Raw genomic sequence first — 22,027 nt, 5'->3', positions numbered from 1 at the left:
GCCAGCTGAGCCTCCACTAGAAAACACCTCAGCACAATCATTTTAATGTCCGTCCTTGCTAAGCAGACTCCCGGGACGCAGGCGGGCAGGCTCAGCGGGCACATGGGCACCAAGTGACCCTGCAGCCCATCTCCACTGAGCGGTGTCCACATGCCCCCCGGCTGGTGAGAAGGCTGACCACGAAGTCTGGCCTGGGAGTGGGCCAGCCCCTCCCCTGGTGGCTTCTGGTAGTTGGGTGACACTGGCTCTTCCGTGGTGCGTGTGTGACTCTAGAACTCTGTCATCTTCTTGTGGGTGTCTGCCTCCCTCTGCTCCCTCCGCAGTCCCGCCTCCTGGGCCCGGAGCTGCCCCAGCTGCCGCTGGGCTCCTGCCAGCTTCTCCTGCAGCTGGGCCACTGTCACGCTGTGCCTACAGAGACGCCGCCACTCAGAGAGGGCTCCCGGGCCACTGCCACAAAGCCCCCAGGCTGTTGTGGTCACTGCCCATCATGCTCCAGTCATGCAGACCCCCCTGAGACAGCCTGGCACCCTGAGGTCCAGGTGGGCTCCTGCGCAGGACTGTGGACTAGGCGCCCGAAGCAGGGCCAGAGGCGAGGTCCCTGGGGCCCGCCCTTTTCCTGAGCTCAGCCCCACACTCACCGGCCGGCGTTGCGGGCGAGGGCCTCCTGGATGCCTCGGATGTCCCGCTGGGCCTGCTCGATCTTCTCCTCAGTCTGGAAGAGCCGCAGGCTCAGGGCCCGCTTGGTGCTCCTGCTGGCGTGGTACAGCTCCTTGCCGCTGCACCTCCCGGCGGGGGCCACCCCTGCCTCTGGGGCCCTGGGAGCCTCGCCTTGCAGCTTCTCGTTCAGAAAGTCGAACACGCTCCGAGGGGGTGGGCGGCCCCTAGGGCTGCCCCCTCGGCCCCGGCACTTTGGGGGCCTGCTGGTGCCAGCCTTGCGGCCCTTGGCTGTCTGCTGCAGGACCTTGGCGCACTGGTCCAGAGACCTGCCCCGAGGAAGCACCACTGCGTGGATGGGTTCCACCCGGCCCTCTGCGTGGCGGCCCAGACCTGCGGGCACAGCAGGCGGGCACTGCAGCTGCCGGGCCCCCGGGTGGAGCCGGGGCAGCCCCCCGCCCCCGCCCCCAGGGCAGCACACTCACCCTTGCCGAACTCGTAGCCCATCTTGGCGAGCAGCTTGGAGCCTATGCCCCGTGTGTGCACCTCCCAGCCCGCGAAGGCGGAGCTGCAGGCCCCGGGATCAGCAGCACCGGGCTCTAGCACTGCAGGGAGCAGAGGGCAGTGGCTTGGCCCAGCTGGACTCAGAGAGCCCTGGGCTCTGGCCAGTGTGAGCCCAAGAGCTTACTTAGCTCCGGGCCAGGGCCACGGTCCCCTGCACCCCAGCAGGCCGTAGCCCAGGCTTATGGTGGTGTGTGACAGCAGGCAGAGCTGATGGTAGGGTCTGGCACCGTGGGCTCCAGCCCACCATTGCCCCAGGAATGCCCCTGACCCCTCCCCTCCATCACCACCGACCTGGGGCTTCAGAAGCCACCACCTCATGGAACATTCCACAGGGTGCCCCCTGGTGTCATCTTAACCGAGCCCCCCTTCCCGAAGCTCCGGCTCTGGTGTCTGCACACAGCTGCTCCGTCCGCCAGGCACCAGGCCCTACGTGGAAGGTGCTGAGAAGCAGCTGCTTCCTGCACATCCACCTGTTGGCACCGCCTGCATCAGCAGCCCCTCCTCATGGCCCAGCCTCGGGGTGCACCCTATGGGGCTGGGATGGCTGCACACACACCCCTCGGTGTCTGTGGGTCTCTGGGCCCGCCTCTCGTGGCTGAGGTGTGCCAGCCGGGAGCCTCCCAGGGCGACTGCTGTCCAGGCTGTCCCTTGTCCCCACACTCCTGGCTTCTGGGACCCTGAGCCACTGCCATACCTTTGGCGTAGCTGGGGTCGTCCACATCGCTGCTGTCGGAGCCCGAGGAGGCCGCGGACTCCGCACGCAGTGGGGGCAGGATGGCACCCCCCTCCACCACGGCCTCCCGCAGCGGCGGCGAGTCGAACCTGATGGTGTAGTAGCCGCTGTCCACATCTGGGGCGGGGACAAGGACAGGCCAAGTCAGTGGCCTCAGCAGGTGATGGGCACTGCACCGACAGTTAAGGGCAAGGTGGGGCCAAGGGCAGCCTCGCCCCCTGGGGCACAGAGCAGGGGCCACACGCCCAACGTAAGGAGTGGGTGTAGGGGTGATGCGAAGGAGTGGGGGGACACGCGTCGTGAGGGGTGGGCAGGGCTTAAAGCAGGGGCCCGTTCAGGGAGCTTGTGGGCCACCTCACCCGTGACCCGTGCCGGGTACCAGAGACCATCCTGCTGCTTGGCCAGACACGCAGAGCCGGCCTGCAGGGAGCTGAGGTCTGGCTCCTGGAAGGGACGCAGCTCGGCCACAGGGACCACCTGCCCGTGGGAGAACCTGTGGAGCGGGCAGGGCGGGGCTCAGACCCGGTCCGCCAGGGCGAGCGAGCCCAGGACAACCAGGTCCGCCTGCCTGGGCATCACTCTGCAGGGAGGGGTGCTCGGGAGACAGACACACAGACGTGCACACACGCACACACTACACGTGTGCAGATATGCACATACCAGTACACACACACACACGTGCACGTGTCCATACACATGTGCACAACCACGCGCACAAACGTGCGCGCACCCGTGTGCACCCGTGTATACGCGGCCGCACACGCTTGCACACGCTCTTGCACCTGGGAAGGACATGGCCACTCCGAGGACAAGATGCCTCGTGCTTCTGCCCGGCTTTCTGGGAGAGGGACGAAGTGCTGGCAGGAGCCTGTGCTGACGCTTCCCCACCGCCTCTGCCCCCGGCGTGAGGCCCCAGCGGCAGCGAGTCTTCAGAGTGGGTGTGTCGTGTGCCCACGGGTCTGAGCCCCCAGACCAACCCGGGGCCCCAGCTGTACCAGTGGTGCCTTGACTTCTAGGCCCGTGAACCAGGGAAATGAAAACTGAAACAGACTGAGCGGGGCGGGGAGTGTGGGGTCCGACACAGGACTGCGCCCGAGGAGACTGAACGCACGTCTCCCGCTGGGCCAGCGTTTCAAGGAGGAAAGCGGTCTGGCCCGATGGCAGCGACCGGGGACCGACCTACAGTCCGCACTCCCACGGGGGACAGGTGGCCTCAGGGACCTCCTCCAGCAGGACGCTGGGCAGCTCCCTCTCACCCCTGGCCGTCCTCAGGCACACAGGGTGCTGCCAATGACCAAGTGGCACCAGCAGCTGCGTGTCTGGGCCCCAAACGCGCCGCAGTGGAGGACGTGGGTGAAAAGGCCCGCTCGATGCAGGAGCAAAACCACGCCCTCGAAAGGGAGGACCAAGCCCGGGGCGACTCGCCCACACAGGCCCCCGCACGCACGCACAGGCCCCCGCACGGACGCATAGGCCCCCGCACGCACGCACAGCCATGAAACCTCTCGCGGGGACCTTGGCGACACCGGAAACCCTCCAGTCCGGTGCAGCCCTTAACTCGCTCGACGCCTGATTAAAGCGCGTTAGACCCAGCGAGCACTTCGAAAGAGTGGCTCCGAAGATGCAGTAACCAAGGTGACCAAAGAGTCAGCCGCAGGGACGCTAACCGGAAGCTAGACTTGGAGGCGACCGACGTTTCCAGCCACGGGGAGCGGTGAACGGCGAATCCCCAGAGTGAGTTTGAACCAGGAGACACGCAAGCTGGCCCGTGGACGGGGGGAACGCCGCACGGCAACGTCACACGTGACAGGAAGTGCCACGAATGAGTCGGGAGACAGTGCGCGACGTGCTTCATTGGGAAAATGAAAACACTTTTTCCTATTAAAAAAGCCCAATTCGATCACCTGCCTCACAACGGTCACGGAAATACATACCGGATGAAGTGAAAACTTGAACCTGAAACCGAGCATTTAGAACGACAAGGCTCCGAGTTCCAGCCATGGCAAGTACAGTCATCGAATCTTCTCCACAGAAAGACAAGGCTACAGCTGGGCAAAACTGTCAAAACTCACAGCCTCAGATCCCGGGGAATCAACCAGAGCAGACCACACTCCGAGAAGTGACAATTCTTGAAAAACTGCCCAGCTTTGGGACAGAATGGGGTGGGATGGGGAGGCTGCTCGGGCCACCAACCATGAGCTCGCCCACGAAAGCAGGAGGGGCAGGGAGTGGGAGTCAGGGCCTTGTGCCTAAAAGTGGTGAAGCTCATCACAACAGAGAAAAGTGACAGCTCTGACAGCTGGGGGTTGTGAGCCCCCCGGGGTGTGCACTGGGCCAGCGGGTACTGAACAGGGAGACCCTGGAATGAAAGGGCCACCGAAGGGCCCCACTCCACAAATCCTGGCTCCCTTGGAAAGTACGTGCCTGCATCAGGAGCGCCGAGAGCTGCCGGGGCCCGTGGAGCAGAGTGACCGGGGGCTGGCTGCACTCAGGTGGCCCCCGGCTCCTTACATCAACTGGCTGGGGGGACCTTCGAGGAAAGAAGTGCTTGAGAGAGCCTTGGCTTAAATCGCTGGCCAGCCACTAAGCTACACAGACTCAGAGTGACTCTCACGAAGCCGTGCTAAAAGTTAAAATTAAACTTAAAGATCTGAGTCGAGATATCGGAGACTGTACACTGGTGGGGAGACAGACTTTGTAACCTAGGTCAAGAAAACAAACTAAAATAAAACAAAATACAGGAAAACAATTCCGAACCCAGACGTGCTACAATACGTCACCTGAAATTTCTAGTTTTTAATTAAAACTTACGAGATGTGCGAATAGAAAAGTCTGGCACATATTTAGGGGAAAAAAAACAGGTGACAGACTCTGACTGAGTGGCCTAGATGGCGACTCTAACAAAGACTTCAAAGCACAGGGTCCAAGTGTGTCCGAAGAATGAATGACAACGATTCGAGAAGAGAAGTGGGAATTAGTCCCCGGCCTGGAAAGTCAGTAACCGAAATAAAAGCTTTGTTCGACGGGATGCTTCTGCTTCTGCTCCGGCATGTCGCCCCTCTGTCCTAACAAAAAGTAAAAAGTGGAACAAACTGAAAAATCGGCAACTCTTCTTAGGTCCATAAGAGTGGTGAGGTCATAGAGCAAACTGCTGCCCCAAATTTGGAGACTCCAACAGGTGACAGCGAATCCTCCCCAGGGCAGGACCCAGTCCCAGAAGGGGGCTCTGTGACTGCCGACTGCTGGGAGCCAGGCATAGCCAAGCCTGAGAGTTAAAACCGCCAGGGGGCCTGTCCTCAGGGGGCTCCCACACTATTGTGAGTTTTACTCCAGGAGCCCTACCAGGTTCTCACAGAAAAAACTGGAGGAAAATCCCCCTGTGTCTTCCCTGGAAACTGGGGCCCGACTGCTGGCTTTGTCAGAGCCCAGCTGCCCCGGGGGTTAGGAAGACACCCGATCCAGCCGTCCTGCCCTGCCTAAGTGTGTGTGCATGTGCACACGCGTGTGGATGGCCGAGATGCCCGCGTGAAGTCCACCGTCCCGAGGCCTGGGATTACGATCAGACTGGGACCTGACAGTCCCCCAGTAGTCGCCACATCACCAAAGGCTCTGTACACCAGTTCCTTTCAGTGAGTACATCTCGTCTGGCTAGCGAGAAAAGAAAATTGTAAAACGTAACCAAACGGCAAAAAAACACAGTGTATCATAATATGCATAATGGAATTCCCAAAGAAGAAGAGAGGCAGAAAAAATGTTTGCAGAACTGAATAATGGCTGAAAACTTTCCAAACTTGATGAAAGACACGAATCTGTGCAGCCAAGCAGTATACGCTCAGAGACCCACACCGGGAAACTTTACGGTCCAACTGCTGGGGCCCGGAGAGAGGGAGGACCTGGGAAGCAGCAGAGAAGCGGCTCTTCGTGGACAAGGAGCCTGCGTGAGACTAACGGTCGACCTCTCGCCGGAAGCCGTGGAGCCAGGAGGCAGCGGGCGGCCGTGCTTAAAGCCCTGGACGGGAAATGCTGTCAAACGAGAATTGTTTCTGGCAAAAGTACCCTCGAGAAGAGAACGCAGGACATTCCCGCACGAACGAAAGCTGAAGGAGTTCGTCGTCAGTGGCCCTGCCCTACGTGACACGCCGAGGGGAGTCCCTCGGGGCGGTGTAAGGCGATCGTCGTAAATCTCTACATCTGGGCACAGGACGTATAAAGATGGGAGCTGGAACAGTAAGTGCGTGAGGGGGGCTGCTGCGATGCTGTTGCCGCTAAACCGCAATCGCTTTCAATCAGATCGTCACGTGTGTAAGACGCGGATCACAATGCACAGGGTAACTGTGAAGGAAATAACACAAAATCAGCAGAAGAGGAAAAGAGAGGGAATCAAAATGATACGCTGGCAGAAACAGACACTAAAGGCGGCAGCGATGGAGGCGTCGAGGCACGAAACAGAGCTAAGACGTACAGAAAGCAAATAGCAAAGTGGCAGAGGCGAGTCCTTCCTTACCAGTGATTACTTTGAACGTAAATGGGTTAAACTCCCCAATTAAATGGCAGAACTTGGAGAAATGGGTTAAAAAATCATCCAACTGTCTACAGCCATGTCACCCTGTACGAGCCCGAGCCCGTCTGATCTCGGAAGCTAAGCGGGGTCGGGCCTGGTTAGTCCTTGGATGGGAGACCATCTAGGAAGACCAGGTGCTGTAGGCGTAAAAAATAAAAATAAGGGATCGTAGGCTGACGAGTTCCTTGCAATATGTGAGGTCAACCAAGGGTTGCCTCGCCTTGAAAAAAAAAGAAAGAAAAGAAAAAAAGAAACTATCCAACTATATGCCATCTGTAAGAGACCCATTTTGGATCCAAAAACGATAGATCGAACGAGAAGGATGGAAAAGGGTAATCCGTACAAACAGTAACCTAAAGAGAGATGACTACAATAATGTTACACAAAATAGAGTTTAAGTCAATTTGAAAAAGACAAGAGATTTGAGCGACAAAGGAGGCTGTCACATCCTGATGAAAGGGTCCATCCAAAGAGAATGTGTAGGAACTGTAAACACGTGCACACCAACGCAGAGCCCCAAAATACACGCAATGAAAATGGACAGAATGGGAGGGTGAAATAGGCATTTTCACAGTAACAGGCGGAGATATCAGTACCCCACTTTCCACGGCGGACGGAGAAAGCAGCAAAGATCCTGAGGGACAAGGACCCGAACACCACAGACCCGCTGGCCCTGCAGGCGTCTGCGGAGCAGCTCTCCGATGACAGCGGGCGCCACGTCCTCCCCGAGCTCACGTGGGGTGCTCTGCGGGGCGCGGCCCGTGCTGGGCCTCAAAACGCATCTCGGTAAAGTTTAAAACACCGAAATCACCCCCACCGCGGTGGGAGGAAAACGGGAATCGGCGACAGAAGGAAATGTGGAGAGGCGACAAACAGGCCGGAACTCGGGGACACACGTCACCGCTGGGTGAGGGAGGAGCCAGACAACGCTTGGAGCTGGGGGGAATGGGCGCGCAGCACCCCGACTCGTGGGCTGCAGGAAAGCGGGGTCACCGGGGAATCGAGGGCTACCGATGCCTGCAGCGGAGAAGAGGGAGAATCTCGAGTCAGAACCTGGCCGTGCACCCTGAAGAGTTAGAAAAAGAGCGAAGTAAACCCAAAGCCGCTCGAAGAAGGGGGCGCCAGCGGTCAGAGAGCAAGCACATGAAACAAGAAAGACCACATGGGGTCGACACCCCCCGCGCCCACAGAGAAGAACAAAACCGATCGAGGACAGACAGCACTGCAGTGACGCCTGCCGGGACCGTGGGGACATGGTGACTGGCACTGCCGGAGACAGGACCGAAGAGGGCAGCGAAGCCTCTGTGCGCCGACCACCAGAGAACCCGGATGAACAGGGAAAGCTAAAAACACCCGGACTACCAAAACTGGCTCAAGGAGAAACGGGAAATCTGGCTAGACCTATAGACCTATGACAAAGAAACTGAGCCATTAATCAAAAAACTTCCCAACAACAAAAGGTCCCAGCTCAGATAGTGTCACTGGTGAAATCCATGAAACGTCGAAAGGAGAATTAACACCAGTCCTTCCCGAACCCTCCCCGCAAATTAGAGAACACGTCCCCGCTCACTGTATGAGACCGGTACTGCCCTGGAACCAAAGCCGGACGGCACATCACAGGAACAGGAGACGGCCGACCAGCGGCCTTTGGTGGGACAGGAGAGACGCCAACGTCCTCGACAAAAAAAAGAGCGGGCGCGTCCGGCCGCATTTTCCAGGCTACACGCCACGACCAAGAGTGGCTTCTCCCAGGAACACAAGGGTGAAAATCGTTCAGCGCAACACAGCGCCCCAACACGATGCGGGGCGCCAGCGTGCGCATGTCAGCCGAGGACAGAAATGTTCGGTGCGTCAGGAACGGAAGTGCCCTTCCTCACCCCGACAAGGGCGTGGACGGGAACCTCAGCCGGTGTCACGGGCAACGGCGGGGCCTGAACGGCCGGGGATCGGCGGCGAGACGGGCGGACTGTTCCCTCTCCCTCCCACGTTGTGCTGGGGACACGGCCCAGGCGCTCAGGCAAGGGAAGAAGGGAGAGCCATCGGGTTTGGAAAGGAAGAAGTAAACTGTGTTTACCAATGACGTCATTTCTGTATTCGTAGGCATATAAATAAAAGTCCTAAATAACCCATGACAAACCCTGCCAGTGGGGCGCCCCCACCGTGGGCTTTGAGAGGCACGGCTGACCCCAGGTCAGGGGCAGGAAAAGCACGGTGAGGTGACATTGTGACTCCCATCAACGCCTGGGACCAGGACGGAGGAGCCCACCTGAAGAAGCTCCCACTTGCCATAGTGGGGACACTTCGAGCTTCAACAAAGATCAGAATCACAATGGGTTGAAATTCATCAAACATATTAAATCCACGGGTCCTTAAGGACGTCAAATTTTTTTTAAAAAAGTCCATCATCTTCTCAGGACGAAAAAGAACCAATTCGTTATCTCAGAAAGTAAGGAAGCAGGACAGGAGACCCCTGCCCGTGCCCTGCCCTCTGCAGCGGCGGCGTCGCCGGGAAGTGTCTCCTCATAGCACCCGGCTCACACACACAGTGAGCCGATGGCACAGAGAGCCCTACTGAGCACGCGCACTGAGTCACAGATCTCGCATCGAGCACGATGGCTACCGACGCCACAGGAGGAAACCTGGTCGTCGCGTGCCCACGAGCAAAGGACGGCAAGCGCCTGGCCTGGCCACGCGTGCGAACAAGTCCCTGGGCCCAGCTGCCAGCTTGCAGGAAATGGACGCCCGTGCCAGACTGCACCAGGGGTGCGTGGTGACGGCGTGACGCGTCCGGCCGTGCGGCAGTGGCCAGGAGGCCGGGAAAGGCAGGGAGGCGGGTGTGCGCGGCGACGCTCAGAAAGCAGCATTAAAGCAGAGTCACGCCAGCTGCACCTCAGGGACGAGCCTCAGAACGCAAGGAGGCGAGCACCACCGAGGTCGGGAGGCCGGCTGCCTTAGACGGAGAGGACGGGGGCGAGGCGCGCGGAGGGAGGGGCTCCCAGGGCGGCTGGCGAGTTTGCAGTTTTGATCTGACTGGTGAGCACGAGGGTGTGAAGCTGTTTCACGGTAGCGACGTCAACAGACAGTCCGTGTCACTGCCTCCAGGCCCGGCTCCGAGCTCCCTGCGCACCCTGACGCACTCCACACTCCCCACGCCTGGCCAGCGGCCAGGAGCACAGAGGTGATGTTTTAACAGTGTGTGAAGGGCACTCGGTCCTGCTGGTCACCGAGCTAAGTCACAGTCAATGAAGATGCCACTCCCCGGCTTCCTGCGGGCACGATGTGCAGGCCGGTGTTACTGTGGGGAGAAGCGTGGGGACTGGGGCCTTGTCGCACGGAGAGACGTGTGCCGTCTGCATGCTGGTTACTCACCAGGCACGGACGGGGACACGGACGGGGGTGCTCACAGAACGTGCTCTGTGACAGACAGAAGCTGGAAACATCACAAGGGGGCAGAATGAGGAAAACGTGGCACACTCACGAGAGGGACAACAGCAGCGGTTCGAATGCGTGAGGCAGTTCCGTAAGGATCGACGTGGACGTCTCTTGCAGACACGTTTAGTGACAAAAGCAAGTTGTGACGTGAACCACACTGTAGGACACCGCTTAAAAAAACGCAAGCGCGCGTACCTACTATTCATAGACGCACCTGTCCGTAAAGAACCAACGTTCTGGAGACACGCACCAAAGCTGTGACAGTGACAGCCCCTGGGGGACGGCGGAGGCTGTGACAGAGAGGGGGTCAGAGGGTTCTCCCACATCACCCAGGGTATTTTAAAGAACCCACAACAAAGGTAGGAAGATCACATGTCAGCCCCGGGAGGTGGCCAGGTGGGTGTCTGCGGGGTAGGCGACACAGAAGCCGCGTCTGACAGCACGGTGGCAGTGAGGGTGTCAGCAGGGAGGCTCGGTGCCACTCCACGCCACCCCTCCCCGCAGTCACAGGGTCCACCCACGGGGCTGCCGCGCCGCTAACGTGTGAAAGAGATTCTCGGAGCAGTGCCTGGCACAGAGGAAGCACACGGGGACGTGGGCACTCCTGTCCTCATGTGGCACACTGCACACAGACGTGGAGATGGGATGAAGGGGCTTAGTCCCTGTCCCTGGTCTGTGCTGGCGACACGGTGTGTCCGCTCTGAAAACTCGAGTACAGTCTGACGGGCACACTTTTCTGCACGTCTGGTATACCTTAATGCAAGGAGGGAAGGACAGAGAGGAGGAGGAGGGGGAGAAATGTGCCAAATAAGACTCTGGACCCAGCAAGAGTCTATTAAGAAATAAGATGACCAAAGAACTAGAGAGCTACTCTGGACCATTAAATAAAAAAGTAAATTATCTACTAGAAATTTCATTAAGTATTCCTCCCAAAATAAAAAGGAGCAAAATTAAAGTTATGCACTTAAAGAAAAGAAGAAATCACAACTACGGAAATCTGAACGTTGCGCGAAGTGCTGTCGGCAACTTTGTCAGGTGTGATGATACGCAGATCACCTTACAACGTCGGTATCAGGTTAGAGTTGCATCCCAAAGTATTTATAGGTAAAACAGAAAACCAATTTCTAGAATTTGCTTTAAAGTCGTGGGGGGAGGAAGGGGGACAGGGGACAGATGAAGAAAGGCTGGTGACGGGACTGCGTGAGACCGCGGAGGCAGCGGGGGTCAGCGGGGGTCAGCGAACCAGCCTCTCGAAGTTTGTGAATGTGACTCAGAGGTTTAACTCTGAAGAATGTAACTGGTGATGGGGGTGGAGACTCTGTTTTTACCAACATCAGTCTTTGCTGCTTCTTGATTTACCAAGAAAATCCAAACGCAAGGGCCTCGCTGTAAGAACCCACCAGCACCCAGGCTCCCTGCCCGAGCACTCTGCTGGGCAGAGACGGGCGCCCGGCACAGAGGGCCCAGGAGGGCTTTACCTGCAGTTCTCCTTGAACCGGCACCTCCCCTCCAGGAAGAACGGGCAGGGCTTCAGGGATGCGTGGGTGGGGTACAGGTAGAGCACGCGGACGCCGGCCGAGCCATCGGCGGCCTCCTCCGTGCCCACGACCATGGCGTTGTGATACTCCAGGGTGCCCCACGGGCTGTAGTAGGGGGCGTTCACCTTCTGCCCACTCAGCTCTCCCTCGTCCTCCGAGTCCCCCCTTTCGTCCTCCGCGTCCTGTCCTTCGTCTTCCACCTGCCCAGGCTTGGTGGGCTCTGGCTCTGCGCCTCTGTCGGGGACAGTTTCCAATTCTGCCCTGGAGGCTAGTGGCACCTCACCGGCCTTCTGGAGAGCCAGGTACTCAGTGCCGTCCTGAGCTGGCTGCGCTCCATCCAGTGCAGCCAGCAGCTTGCTCTTTCGGACAGACACCAGGCTGGCCTCCGTGAGCTCGATCAGCTCCTTCAGGTCCCCCTGCAGCTGGCGCAGGTCCGCCAGCTCGGAGGGATCCAGGCCGGCGCCCAGGGCCAGCTCCACCTGCTGCAGCTGCGCGTCATAGGTGTGGAGGGCGGCCTGCAGGCTGTCCTCGTCCATTCTGCAGGGTCGTCAGAGCCGAGGCCTGGGAGCGGAGCTGCAAGCAAGAGAAGCCGGTGAGCGTCGGGCTCGGCCACCCCAACTCCCGGGCCCCACGGTGAGGCGACCTCAGCCCTGTGCGACGGCTGCACTCAGGGCCCTCACGGCACCCTCACGACGCCTGCGGAACCGTGCGCGCGTCTCTGTCCCGCTTCGGCTGGGAGAGGTTAGCAGCTCCGAGCCCACAGGCCGGAACCGGACCTTGACCGCCGGCCCCAGGGCCTCGGCTGCCTTCCCAGCCACCCTTGGGTGTCGCCGCCGGGCTTCGTCGGATTCTCCGCGTCTCGGACCCGCGCCCCCGCCCCCGGCTCCGCTCAGGACGCTGCTCCCCCCCGTAGCCTCCCGGCCCTCGGCCTCGGCTGGACCTGTCACCTCGGGGCCGGGCCCCGTCGCCCAGACCGCGCCCCGCGCCCCTGGCCGGGAACCTCCTCCGCGCAGTCTCCAAGCCGAGTCATAGAGAGTCCGCCGCCCTCGTCGGCTAGAGCGGCCCGGCGCCCGGCTTCCGCCCTCGCCGCCGACCCGCACTTCCTCCCAAGCGCCGCGGCCGCCGGAAGTGCCTGCCGCGGGGGCCACCGGGACGGCTCCGGTCTTCCCGGGGCGGCCGGCCGTGTCCCATCGGGCACCGCGCGGGGTCAGCGGGGTCAGGCGCGCGGCGGCTCCGCAGCCCCGGCTGGCGCAGGTAGGCAGGGGCAGGGTCGCCGCCTCCCGGGCGGGCGGAGTGGGTGCCGGGCCCGAGGGCGCGGCGGCCGGCCTGGAGCAGCTCCCGGCGGCGGGGCCCAGAGCCCCGGAACTCGGCGTCAGGGCGGGGCGTCGGGCCCGGGGCCTCCTGCCGCCGCCTGTCCGCGCCGCCCGCCAGCTGCACGGCCACTCCCCGCCTGCCGTCGACGCGCCCCCACACGCACCCCTTCTCCGGAAAGCGGATGTCCCCGCTTAACGCTTGCAGGGGTCCTGAGGGTTTACCGGGCGCCTGCGGTGTGCCCGGCCGCGCGCCGCCCCCCGCCCCCGAGGGGCGCGACCGAACGTGGGAGAAGGCTCGGTGGCCCAGGTCGCGCCCGAGGGAGGGCCGAGTCGGAGTGCAGCGGCCTGGGAGTCGGTGATGAGGCCGGGGGCGGACAAGGCCCGATCTGCAGTCTGGGCGCAGAGTGCTCGCGGCGGGAGGTGGCCGGTGGGGGTGTGGGGGAGAGGACTTGTGGGAGACAGAGTGGGCGGGACTTACCGACGGACTTGGTGAGACACACGGGAGTGACAGTTACCGCCATGGGGAGGCCGGGCGGGTGCGGGGCTGATCAGATCTGCGGGGACCCAGCTTTCCCGCCCAGGGCAGGATGTACACGCTGCTGTCCGGGCTGTATAAGTACATGTTCCGGAAGGACGAGTACTGCGTGCTGATTCTGGGCCTGGACAATGCCGGAAAGACGGTAGGCGGCTGCCCCTGCCCTCGCCCCCCGGGTCCTCGGGCTGTCTCCCTTCAGATGCCTGGTCACTGCCCTGAAAGTATGCATACCCCATTTAAGGCCATGGAACAGTCGCCAGCAACTGCTTTAAAAGCAAAACGCTCTGTTCTGCTTTGTTTTTAAGGGACAGGCCCAAGCGGGGACATTTGGGGAAAAGACTTGAAACCAGCCTAAGCCGTCTCTTGCCCGTCTCTCCCTCAGACCTTCCTGGAGCAGTCGAAAACCCGCTTTAACAAGAACTACAAGGCCATGAGTTTCTCCAAAATCACCACCACCGTGGGTCTAAACAGTAAGGGGGTCCCCGAGTGCTGTGGGTTTGGGGTGCGTGTAGTCAGCAGGCAGCTGGCCCGGTGGTCCGGGAGCGCTTGGGGGCGCTGTGCGGGCGCAAGGCCGCAGCCTCAAGCGCCGCCTCTCCGCAGTCGGCACGGTGGACGTGGGGAAGGCTCGGCTCATGTTCTGGGACCTCGGTGGGCAGGAAGAGCTGCAGTCTCTGTGGGACAAGGTGAGACCGGCGCCCGTGCCGCTTGCCCTGGCGTCGTTTCTGCCCCGCGGTCTCTTCCTCCGTTTTCTCGCGAGGCCTCCGACTCAGCCTTCCTTGCTGGAAGCAGCTTCTCCTCACCCCCATCTTAGTTCCGAGTCACTTTTCTGAGACTGAGAACATACGTGGTCCTTTTGGGTTAGAGGTTTTCTGTTGCCAGTGAATAAAGCTGGCCGGGAACCAGCCGTGGGGCAGGCTTGGCGCCTGCCTGGTACTACCTTTGCCCCCAGGCCCATGTGTCCCCCTGGCCCCTACCCTCCGTTCTAGCTTGTCCTCTGTGTTGGTCCTTCCCCATCAGGGAATGATGTCCTCAGAGGCCCACAGCAGCGACCTCCTTTGACGTCGAGTTTGGCCATTTCTGAGGGTCCCGTGTGGTGCTCTCGCCCCCGCCCCGCAAAGGCCAGAGTGGTCTGCACCTCAGCCTGTGCCCGGTGCTAGGCCCAGCAGTGCACAGGACAGACCCAGCCACTTCCCTCGGCAGCCCCTCCCGCTGGACTGGCGTGCGGGGTTTGGGACAGTGTGATGCGGGGCTACAGGCCTGTTCCCGACACACACTGATTGCCTGTGTGTTTAGAACTGAGAGTCAGGGCTCTGAATTCTGGTTTGATCCCAGCAGCAGGCACCAGTCACCCTGTTCTGTTCCCCCCGAAGTGCTTCGTATCTTAAAGTCTTAGTGAGGCAGAGCCAAGCCAGGGCCTCCTCGTCTGAACCCCCATCCAATGGGGAGCGAAGCAGAGCAGCACAGCCTGTCGTGGGCCAGGGTTTCAGAGCTGATGCTGAGGTGGAGGTCGGGGTGCAGGATGCGTGTTGGGGATCAGCACCTGGGATGGCCGCAGGTCTGGGCGGGCAGGGGGAGACCCCACGGGCAGTGGGACAGGTGTCTATCCCACGGCAGGGCCCGTAGGGAGAACTGGGGAATTGCTCCTCACAGCCGCCCGTCGGCCAGGCTGGCCAGGATGCCGCACCACCTGGCGGGCCGTTACAGTGAGCTGCCCTGCGCAGCCGTGACTCTCTGTGGGTCCTGCAGGAGCCAACAAGGGGCTGTCCGTCAACATGCTGCCCGCCATTGGCAGCAAAGCCTTGGTGGGTGACCAGTCCCACCAAGGGACTGTATCCGTGCCTCTGCTTTTGGGAACTGCTCCTCCAAGACTCAGGATCTCCTGAGGGGAAGCTGGCCCTGCAGCTGCCTGTGCTGCCCCCAGCCACCACTCCTGCCAGTGGCGTGAGCTCCTGATCGCCAAGCCCTCCTCTGGTGTATCCTGGCTTCCTCGGGGTCTCCCTAGCCCCGTGATGGGATGGGTGCTCCTCCTGCTGCCCACGGGGTCAGTTACCCTTGCCAGGGTGGGCTGTCTTCTAGCATGCCCAGGAGGTAGCCAGGATTTGTGACTCGGGTCTCCTGCTGTGCCCTGGTGAGTAGGTGCTGTGGTGGTGACCACAGCCCCAACCCTGCCAAGCCCAGAGCTGTGGGAATGGATGGCAGAGTCCCCTGTGGGTCACCGTGAGGGATGGATGTGGGGCTCCTGACCGCTCCCCAGTTCCAGACTCAGGTTATGTCTTTCCATATAACTGGGGTCACCTGGCATTCAGCCACAGGAGGACGTCTGGCTTCTGTTCCTCCAGGCCACACTTGTGAGACTGTCAGCGTGTGCCCCTGCCCCAGAAGCCACGCTTGGGCTCCGCTCTCTTTCCGCTGGTTTTGTAGGATTTCCCCCATGTGGCCATATGTGACGCAGCCATTGGGGTCTGGGACATGGTGTATGCCGTGGGCTCAGTGTAGCCTGGTGTGCCCCAGGTCCTGCGCATGCGCAGCCCCACACGTGTTGCTCCGTTACTGCTGCCGTGGCTGGGCCGTCACCAGGGCCCAGCCACACACTGAGAGCAAAGTTCTCTGCCACCCCAAGGGCTGCATGATGATTCTCACTGGGCTGCAAAACCCACAGTGTCCCTTTCTGCATGGAGACCTCCACTGTAGGGCCTGCCAGTCCCCAGCCATCAACAGTAAGTTGGCTATCCTGCTGCTTGGAGTCCCCTTGTGTGACCCTGCACGAAGGCCAGAGGAGTCCCTGTTTGCGAGACTCATGGCCTACAAAGCCCAGGGCCATCTTCTACGTAGCAAGTGCAGATACAAAGTTTGTTTTAGATGGGGGTGGAGGTCAACCCACGAATGCTCTAGAGCATCTTTCAGTTCACTGACCACTGGATCGCCATCAGCAGAACATCTGGCTGTGCCAGGTCTTGGCTTGTGACAGGCAGGAGAGCTGGGGTGAAGTGGCAGAGCTTCTGCCTGCTCCTGTGGGCATGGACATTTGCACTGTTCTGGTGGGTCTGCTGGCTGCAGAAGGGGCCTTGCCAGGCTGGCTGTGTTCCTCGTGTCCTGGGCCCAGTGGGTCCATCTGTCCAAAGCCCCTGCTTTGTGCGTCTGTTTCTCCCCAGGGGCGCAGTCCCACTTGCCCCACTGACTCCCCACACCTAGGATTCGGCCCTGAAAGCTGTGCAGGGTCCACGGTGCTGTTGCAGTCACCAAACCCGGCTCACGCCCTCCTGGCTCCGGCCCATGCCGCAGGGCTGAGTTCGGTGCTGCTGCCTCGGTCTTTGGCTCTGCTGTCCTGCCCAGGGGACAGAGGTGCTTCGAGTGTGGCATGAGCCTGGCCCCTCGGTGGCCTTTCTGTGGCTGCTGTGGGCTTTGGCACGAGGCCTTACCGAGACACTTCTCCCTCATCCGGTCTGCACCAGGCAGCTTGGACTGGCTCCAGCTCCAAGGCCCCATCCGTCCCCTTGGGCCACCATCAGGCGGCGGTGTGGGGTCCGCAGGCTCACACCCTGGCAGAGGGCGGGGGCGGGGCCTACCCTTTCCAAGGTCAACACACCCATCCTAAAGGGTTTGGGGCGCACCTGCACTCCGCCTGGCCTCCCCATCCCCAGAAAGTACCAGGAGGGTCTTGCAGCTGAGGATCGCCCCTGGGTGGCCAAGTGCCCAGGGCTCAGCCCCCTTTTGCGCCCTTCCCCCAGTACTATGCCGAGTGCCATGGCGTCATCTATGTCATCGATTCCACCGACGAAGAGAGACTGTCGGAGTCCAAGCGAGCCTTCGGTGGGTGCGGCTTGGCCAGGGCTGGGGGTGCTGAGGGGCTGTCCAGATTCAGTCTGCACGTCCCATGTGTCCAGAGCCAGGCCCGCACCAGGTCACAAGGGCTCTGGCCACAGGGGAGTGTGTCCAGCCTGTGGGGAGGTTGGTTGGAATGTGGGAGCCTGGGGCAGGCAGACAAAGGGGATTTATTGTCATCTGTTCACCCATTCCAGAGAAGATGGTTACAAGTGAAGCTCTGGGTGGTGTCCCCATCCTTGTGCTGGCCAACAAGCAGGATGTCGAGGTGAGCCTGCCCCGTTGCCAGGGGGATGGGTATCTGCTCCAGGAAGGGCTTCCTTTGTGGGGCACCCCGAGCTGTATAGGGTGCAGTGCCCTCCAGAGGCCTGCAGTGCAGGGCACCTTCTCTCCACTGGGGGGCAGCTGTGCCTTGTCTCAGCTGAGCCTTAGCTGAGACCGAGGTAGCAGCTCTGGAGAAAAAAGAAGGACCCTGGGGTTCGGGGAACGTCAGCACTGACCCTGACCTGCCTCCTGCCAACCCCACCCCCAAGACCTGGCGGGCAGTCTGGGGAGGGGCACAGATGTTGTTCCCAGGACCCCAGTTGGCCAGACCCCAAGCCCAGTCTTGGTGACTGTCCCCACGGACGGACTGCACAGGACGGTGGCCTGTGTTTGGGGTGTGTATCGTGGCTGTAGGTGTCCTGGGGGCCATTCACTCTCTGAGGCCACTCACCCGTGGGACTGCTCCTGGGCAGAGAAGCCGTGGCGGCCCCCACTGCTTCCCACCCTGGGGCCAGGAAAGAGCCTTGGGGGATGGGCCTGCTCACAGCCTCGCCTCCCCCAGACTTGCCTGTCCATCCCCGACATCAAGACGGCATTCAGCGACTGCACCGCCAAGATTGGCAGGCGAGACTGCCTGACCCAGGCCTGCTCGGCCCTCACCGGGTGAGTGGGGCCCTCACCCTGCGGCTGGGGGGCCCTACGGCCCTCCCTTACCCCACTGTCTCCACAGCCAAGGGGTGCGTGAGGGCATCGAGTGGATGGTGAAGTGCGTCGTGCGGAACGTGCACCGGCCGCCACGGCAGAGGGACATCACGTAGGCGCAGCCAGCGCCCGCAGCTCGTGCCCACAGCTCCTGCGGAGCCCGCGGGCGCTCTGCCACCTTCAGCCCCCGGTCCCGGGGATGGGACTGGCTTTGTCTTTGGGCCTTTTCGTTTGCTTTATTTTCTAAGAGTTCTTTCTGCACCCAGAGGCTTCTGCCTAGGGAATAGGGGCCGGGGACCTGCAGCCACACCAGGCCAGGACCCGCCCAGAGCCCACTTTGGGGCCTGGGAATAAAGCCTCAGCGTTGGCAGCAGGCCTGCCCGCCAGCCGGGGTGGGGCCCAAGGGGTCTTGGTTGGAAGCGGGGTTTTCCAGACCTCGCAGCTCGCCGCGGATAGGAGGGGCTCTGGCTGCCCTCAGTCTCTACCCACCCTGATTCTGGAGGTGGCTGGGCGCTGGGGTCACCATGCGGGAAACTTGGCCCACACTCCCGAAGGCTAGCAGGAGTTGGGTTCTGATGCAGTCTCAGGGTGGGGTGGAGGAGATCTGCCAGGGAGGCCATGTCCCCCTTCCCTGTGGCCCATGGGCCCAACATCACATTTTGATCCCCAGTAAGGAGAGAAAGGCTGGGAGCTCGGGCTGGGAACAGGCAGACCTGTACCTAAGCTTAACAGTCACCCACCTGGGACAAGCGTGGTTGTCATCTCGGGTGCACCATTGGGGGCAGGTGGCCTGGGCATGGATGGGGGTGTTGGGAAGGTGGGTGGGGTCCCCTTCCAGGCCTGTGCTTAGCAGCTGCCCTCACTGTGAGGCTAGTTGAGATCCTCCCCACGTGGCTCATGTGGGAGCTGGCCACGCCCAGCCCGCCTGGCTACAGGTAATACGAGTAAAATAAAGGTGGTCCGAGCAGCTCCCGTCCCTTGTCCCTCCACGTGGCGAGGCTGGGTTGTGGGCTCTGGCTGTGTGGTGACCACAGCACAAGGGGCTCCAGGCTGGAGCCATGGCCTGTCCAGCACTACCTGCTTTCATGGAACCAGCCTGGCCATAGCCAGACCTGGTAGCTTCATGTCCTCAGGTCAGGCTCCTCCAGGCTGCCCGCCCTCCCTCCCTACTGGGGGCCTAAGAGGGGCTGCTGGGAAAGGATGAGTCAGGGGAGGGGCGGGGACCCAGCTGCAGGTGGGTGACTCATGGGGAGTCCTGGGCTATCAGATTCTATCCCTCCCTTGGGGCCCCTCATGGGGTCAGATGGGGTTCCCGGGCCTGTGTTTGGGGAGGGCAGCCAGGCTGGGGCTGGGTGTCCCTTCCTCCTCCCCCCCTGGCACTGGAGCAGCCTCGTTTCCCCAGAAAGCCCAGCAGGAGGGCTTTAGCCAGTCCCTCCTGGGAAGTCCCCTGCCGGAGGGAGGGATGGGCGGAGTGCAGAAGGAGGGCAGGGGAGGGGCACTGGTCAGTCCGCTGGGTCCTGTTCCACAGGGGAACTGCTGGCCTTGGTGTGACCCTCCTGGGTACCGCCCCACATTGAGCTGTTCCCTGGCTGGCCCTCACCCACCCTCCACACTGTCCTGATCACTGCGAGCTCCATGGGGCTCCCACTGTGCCCCACAGCAGGAAGGGGTACACCTGCCACCCACTGGCTACCCACGGTCCTTCCACTGAGGCTCTGTCCCAGTGCCTGGGGGAGAACTTGAGGACTCAGGAAGCCCCGGTGCTGCCCAGGTGTTTCCTTGACGCGTTCCCTCCAGTCTCTGAGCCAACAGGACGCAGCTGTCTGCAACCAGTTTTGTAATAAACCGGCTTCATAAAAAATAAACTTCGTTGGCACGAGGGAGCCAGTCAGTAGCCTCCTCTGGTCCAGCCGAGGCTGGTTAGTGACATAAATAGGGGAGGCTCAGTGGGGTGCTGGGAGGAAGTACTCTCGGACAGTGCGCTCCAGCCCGGGCAGCCTGGCTGAGTGCAGGGCGCGCAGCAGCGCCGCTGCCAGTGCCCCGGGCTGTGCCTTCCGGAGCTCTGTGAGCTGCTGCCACAGCTTCAGCTGTGAGGCGGTGCGGCCCTCCCTCGGCAGTGGCGGACTCCACGTCCCTGGGCCTGCGAGGGCCTGCTGCAGTCGCAGGAGCTTCCTGAAAGGGATGTCCTGGAAAGCCACGAAGTTGATGAGGGCGCGTTCACACTCCTCGGTCTCTGCAAAGGGTCAGGGCGAGGGCTGCTGGGGCTCAGCGGACACAGGGCCACCCCTTCCCCCCACCCTCGCCCCAGCTGGCCACACAACGAAGTGGAGAGCACCCTGTGCTAACACCTGGGAGTGACCTGCCCGGATTTCACCAGCCCCAGGGGAGAGATGCGACACTCCGGCAATCTGCCACTTCACTGCTGTGACCTCAAGCAAGTTTAAATTCTCAGGTTTCAGTTTCCCAATATCCGGGTGTCGGGCTAGGTAGTAAGTTCTCAGCACAGAGCACTCATGAGCGCCGCCTCACTCCCGGGGCTACCGATGGGGCTCCGGGGTCCCCCGGACCCCACAACACTTCCGGCGGCCCTACCCAGACACCCGCTGAAGCTTGGACTCAGGCTGATCCCGTCGCCCTCCAGTCCCATCTCACCTGGGCCCCCCGGCTCCGGCCTGCTGAGCGGGAAGCCCCTGCAGCTGGTGCAGAGGGCGTCGTGGGAGGAGGAGCCTGGCACGTTGAGGGCCAGGCCCAGAGCCGTGCAGTTGCGGTGGGGCTGGCACCGCTCTGAGCTGGAGCTGCTGGCTGAGAAGGTGCCCAGGGGACACGGCTGGCACTGCGTGTTCTGGCTGGGGGTGCCTGGGGACGACGGAGAGGATGGGGTCAAGGGGAGTTGGGTGTCCTCAGTAGCGGCTGGAGTCCCAGCCCAGCGCCGCCCACCGGGAGACTGACACCCACCAGGGGCGACCACGCCGGTGCCAGGCGGGCAGGGCGCGTGCTCTAGACAGAAGCCTGCGTGCGCAAAGTGGCCGGTGCGGCAGCGGCAGGCGCGGTTGTGGGTGGCGGTGCAGGGCTGCGCCTCCTCCTCGCGCTCCCCGCAGATGACGTTGCAGTAGCGGCAGCGCTCCAGGTAGTTCCAGAACTGTGTGTAGTGGTGCTGTGGGCACGCGCTGCACGCAGTGGGGCTGTCCCGGCCACAGGGCCGCTGCACAAAGGTGCCCGGGGGGCACTGGCTGCACTCCAGCCACTCCCGCGTGTCCCTGTCCCGCCACCGGAAGGTGGGCGCGCCCGCTGCCGTCCCGCGAACAGCCAGAGCCAGGAGCAGGGCAGGCAGAGCCCACGGCGGGGCCAGGGGCGGCCTCTCCGGCGCCCTCATGGTCCTTCCTGGAGCGGGGTCGGTCCCCCAGACTCAGCGGAGACACCGGACCCCGCTGCAGCCTTGCACCACCCGCCTGGGCGCTTGCCCCGACCGCCCTACCTGCGACCGACCGCCAGCGCGCATGCTCGGCTCCAGCCCAGCCTCCTCCTATATGGGCCTCCCTGCCACGCCCTAGGGGAGGGGCCGACGACCTTTAGGGGGCCATGCTCTGAGCCGGTTTTGGGAAGCGTCAACAGTCCCCACCCAGCCTGGCGTCAGCCCTCTGGTGCCTATGCCCAGTGCCGGGCACAGTCCTGTGAGGGCCTGCACTCAGGACCCAGTGACCAGACCAGGCGGTGCGCTGAAGTGGCCCGGGGGTGGGGGGGCAGACTCCTTTCCCTCTGGTGTCACCATAGTTTCCTGTCCAGCTGCAATGACACAGGCTGAACCAAATTGAGACAAGGCGCTCAGGATGCCCTCTCGTGGGACGAGGTGAAAGGGGGAACCTGCACAGACACCCCCATCCTTCCTTCCTGGTACCATCTACCAAGCCC

The 22,027-nt window shown here is 61.8% G+C and overlaps 3 protein-coding genes and 1 pseudogene across 14 annotated transcripts; 2 read left to right on the top strand and 2 right to left on the bottom strand.

Annotated features, from left to right (window-relative positions):
• Positions 1-24: 24 nt before the first annotated feature.
• Positions 25-13,421, bottom strand: ZGPAT (zinc finger CCCH-type and G-patch domain containing). 5 transcript variants are annotated; one of them, XM_039864832.1, is made up of 7 exons: positions 13,274-13,421; positions 11,423-12,055; positions 2,311-2,444; positions 1,913-2,068; positions 1,140-1,259; positions 639-1,047; positions 25-408 (listed from the first exon to the last, which is right to left on the bottom strand). In XM_039864832.1, exons 2-7 carry the CDS (start codon positions 12,016-12,018, stop codon positions 270-272), a joined length of 1,554 nt encoding a protein of 517 aa, XP_039720766.1. In that variant the 5' UTR covers positions 12,019-12,055; positions 13,274-13,421; the 3' UTR covers positions 25-269. The 5 variants fall into 5 exon arrangements, with proteins under 5 accessions (XP_039720766.1, XP_039720767.1, XP_039720768.1 ...); XM_039864833.1 differs by lacking the exon at positions 13,274-13,421 and adding an exon at positions 12,960-13,052; XM_039864834.1 differs by lacking the exon at positions 13,274-13,421 and adding an exon at positions 12,483-12,615.
• On the top strand, positions 6,540-6,658 carry LOC120604014 (uncharacterized; annotated as a pseudogene).
• Positions 12,604-19,997, top strand: ARFRP1 (ARF related protein 1). Of its 8 annotated transcripts, XR_005653239.1 has the most exons (9): positions 12,926-13,215; positions 13,382-13,475; positions 13,713-13,800; positions 13,931-14,013; positions 15,951-16,047; positions 17,059-17,140; positions 17,350-17,420; positions 17,979-18,079; positions 18,147-18,206. XR_005653239.1 is itself a non-coding variant. In XM_039864843.1 (8 exons), exons 2-8 carry the CDS (start codon positions 13,383-13,385, stop codon positions 18,232-18,234), a joined length of 606 nt encoding a protein of 201 aa, XP_039720777.1. In that variant the 5' UTR covers positions 12,604-12,736; positions 13,377-13,382; the 3' UTR covers positions 18,235-19,997. The 8 variants fall into 8 exon arrangements, 6 of the variants coding, with proteins under 6 accessions (XP_039720777.1, XP_039720778.1, XP_039720780.1 ...); XM_039864843.1 differs by lacking the exons at positions 12,926-13,215; positions 15,951-16,047 and adding an exon at positions 12,604-12,736 and having other exon boundaries at positions 13,377-13,475; positions 18,147-19,997; XR_005653240.1 differs by lacking the exon at positions 17,979-18,079 and having other exon boundaries at positions 18,147-19,997.
• Positions 19,939-21,809, bottom strand: TNFRSF6B (TNF receptor superfamily member 6b). Its single transcript, XM_039864841.1, has 3 exons — positions 21,074-21,809; positions 20,771-20,974; positions 19,939-20,351 (listed from the first exon to the last, which is right to left on the bottom strand). The coding sequence occupies exons 1-3, from the start codon at positions 21,489-21,491 to the stop codon at positions 20,062-20,064; spliced, it is 912 nt and encodes a 303-aa protein (XP_039720775.1). The 5' UTR covers positions 21,492-21,809; the 3' UTR covers positions 19,939-20,061.
• Between the last annotated feature and the right edge of the window lie 218 nt (positions 21,810-22,027).

The sequence above is a fragment of the Pteropus medius genome, unplaced genomic scaffold, assembly GCF_902729225.1.
Source record: "Pteropus medius unplaced genomic scaffold, Ma_sr-lr_union100, whole genome shotgun sequence".
Lineage (NCBI taxonomy): Eukaryota > Metazoa > Chordata > Mammalia > Chiroptera > Pteropodidae > Pteropus > Pteropus medius.
Note: the sequence above shows the minus strand (reverse complement) of the source record. Positions and strands in the feature narration are given on the sequence as shown.

Coding starts and splice junctions, on each gene's coding strand:
- ZGPAT (XM_039864832.1), bottom strand. CDS start 12,018: ATGGACGAGGACAGCCTGCAGGCCGCCCTCCACACCTATGACGCGCAG. Junction 1,260..1,912: donor CGACCCCAGCTACGCCAAAG/GTATGGCAGTGG, acceptor TGCTCCCTGCAG/TGCTAGAGCCCGGTGCTGCT. Junction 1,048..1,139: donor GGGCTACGAGTTCGGCAAGG/GTGAGTGTGCTG, acceptor CTGTGCCCGCAG/GTCTGGGCCGCCACGCAGAG.
- ARFRP1 (XM_039864842.1), top strand. CDS start 13,154: ATGAGGCCGGGGGCGGACAAGGCCCGATCTGCAGTCTGGGCGCAGAGT. Junction 13,476..13,712: donor TGGACAATGCCGGAAAGACG/GTAGGCGGCTGC, acceptor TCTCTCCCTCAG/ACCTTCCTGGAGCAGTCGAA. Junction 13,801..13,930: donor CACCACCGTGGGTCTAAACA/GTAAGGGGGTCC, acceptor GCCTCTCCGCAG/TCGGCACGGTGGACGTGGGG.
- TNFRSF6B (XM_039864841.1), bottom strand. CDS start 21,491: ATGAGGGCGCCGGAGAGGCCGCCCCTGGCCCCGCCGTGGGCTCTGCCT. Junction 20,975..21,073: donor CACCGGCGTGGTCGCCCCTG/GTGGGTGTCAGT, acceptor CGTCGTCCCCAG/GCACCCCCAGCCAGAACACG. Junction 20,352..20,770: donor GCCGGAGCCGGGGGGCCCAG/GTGAGATGGGAC, acceptor GACCCTTTGCAG/AGACCGAGGAGTGTGAACGC.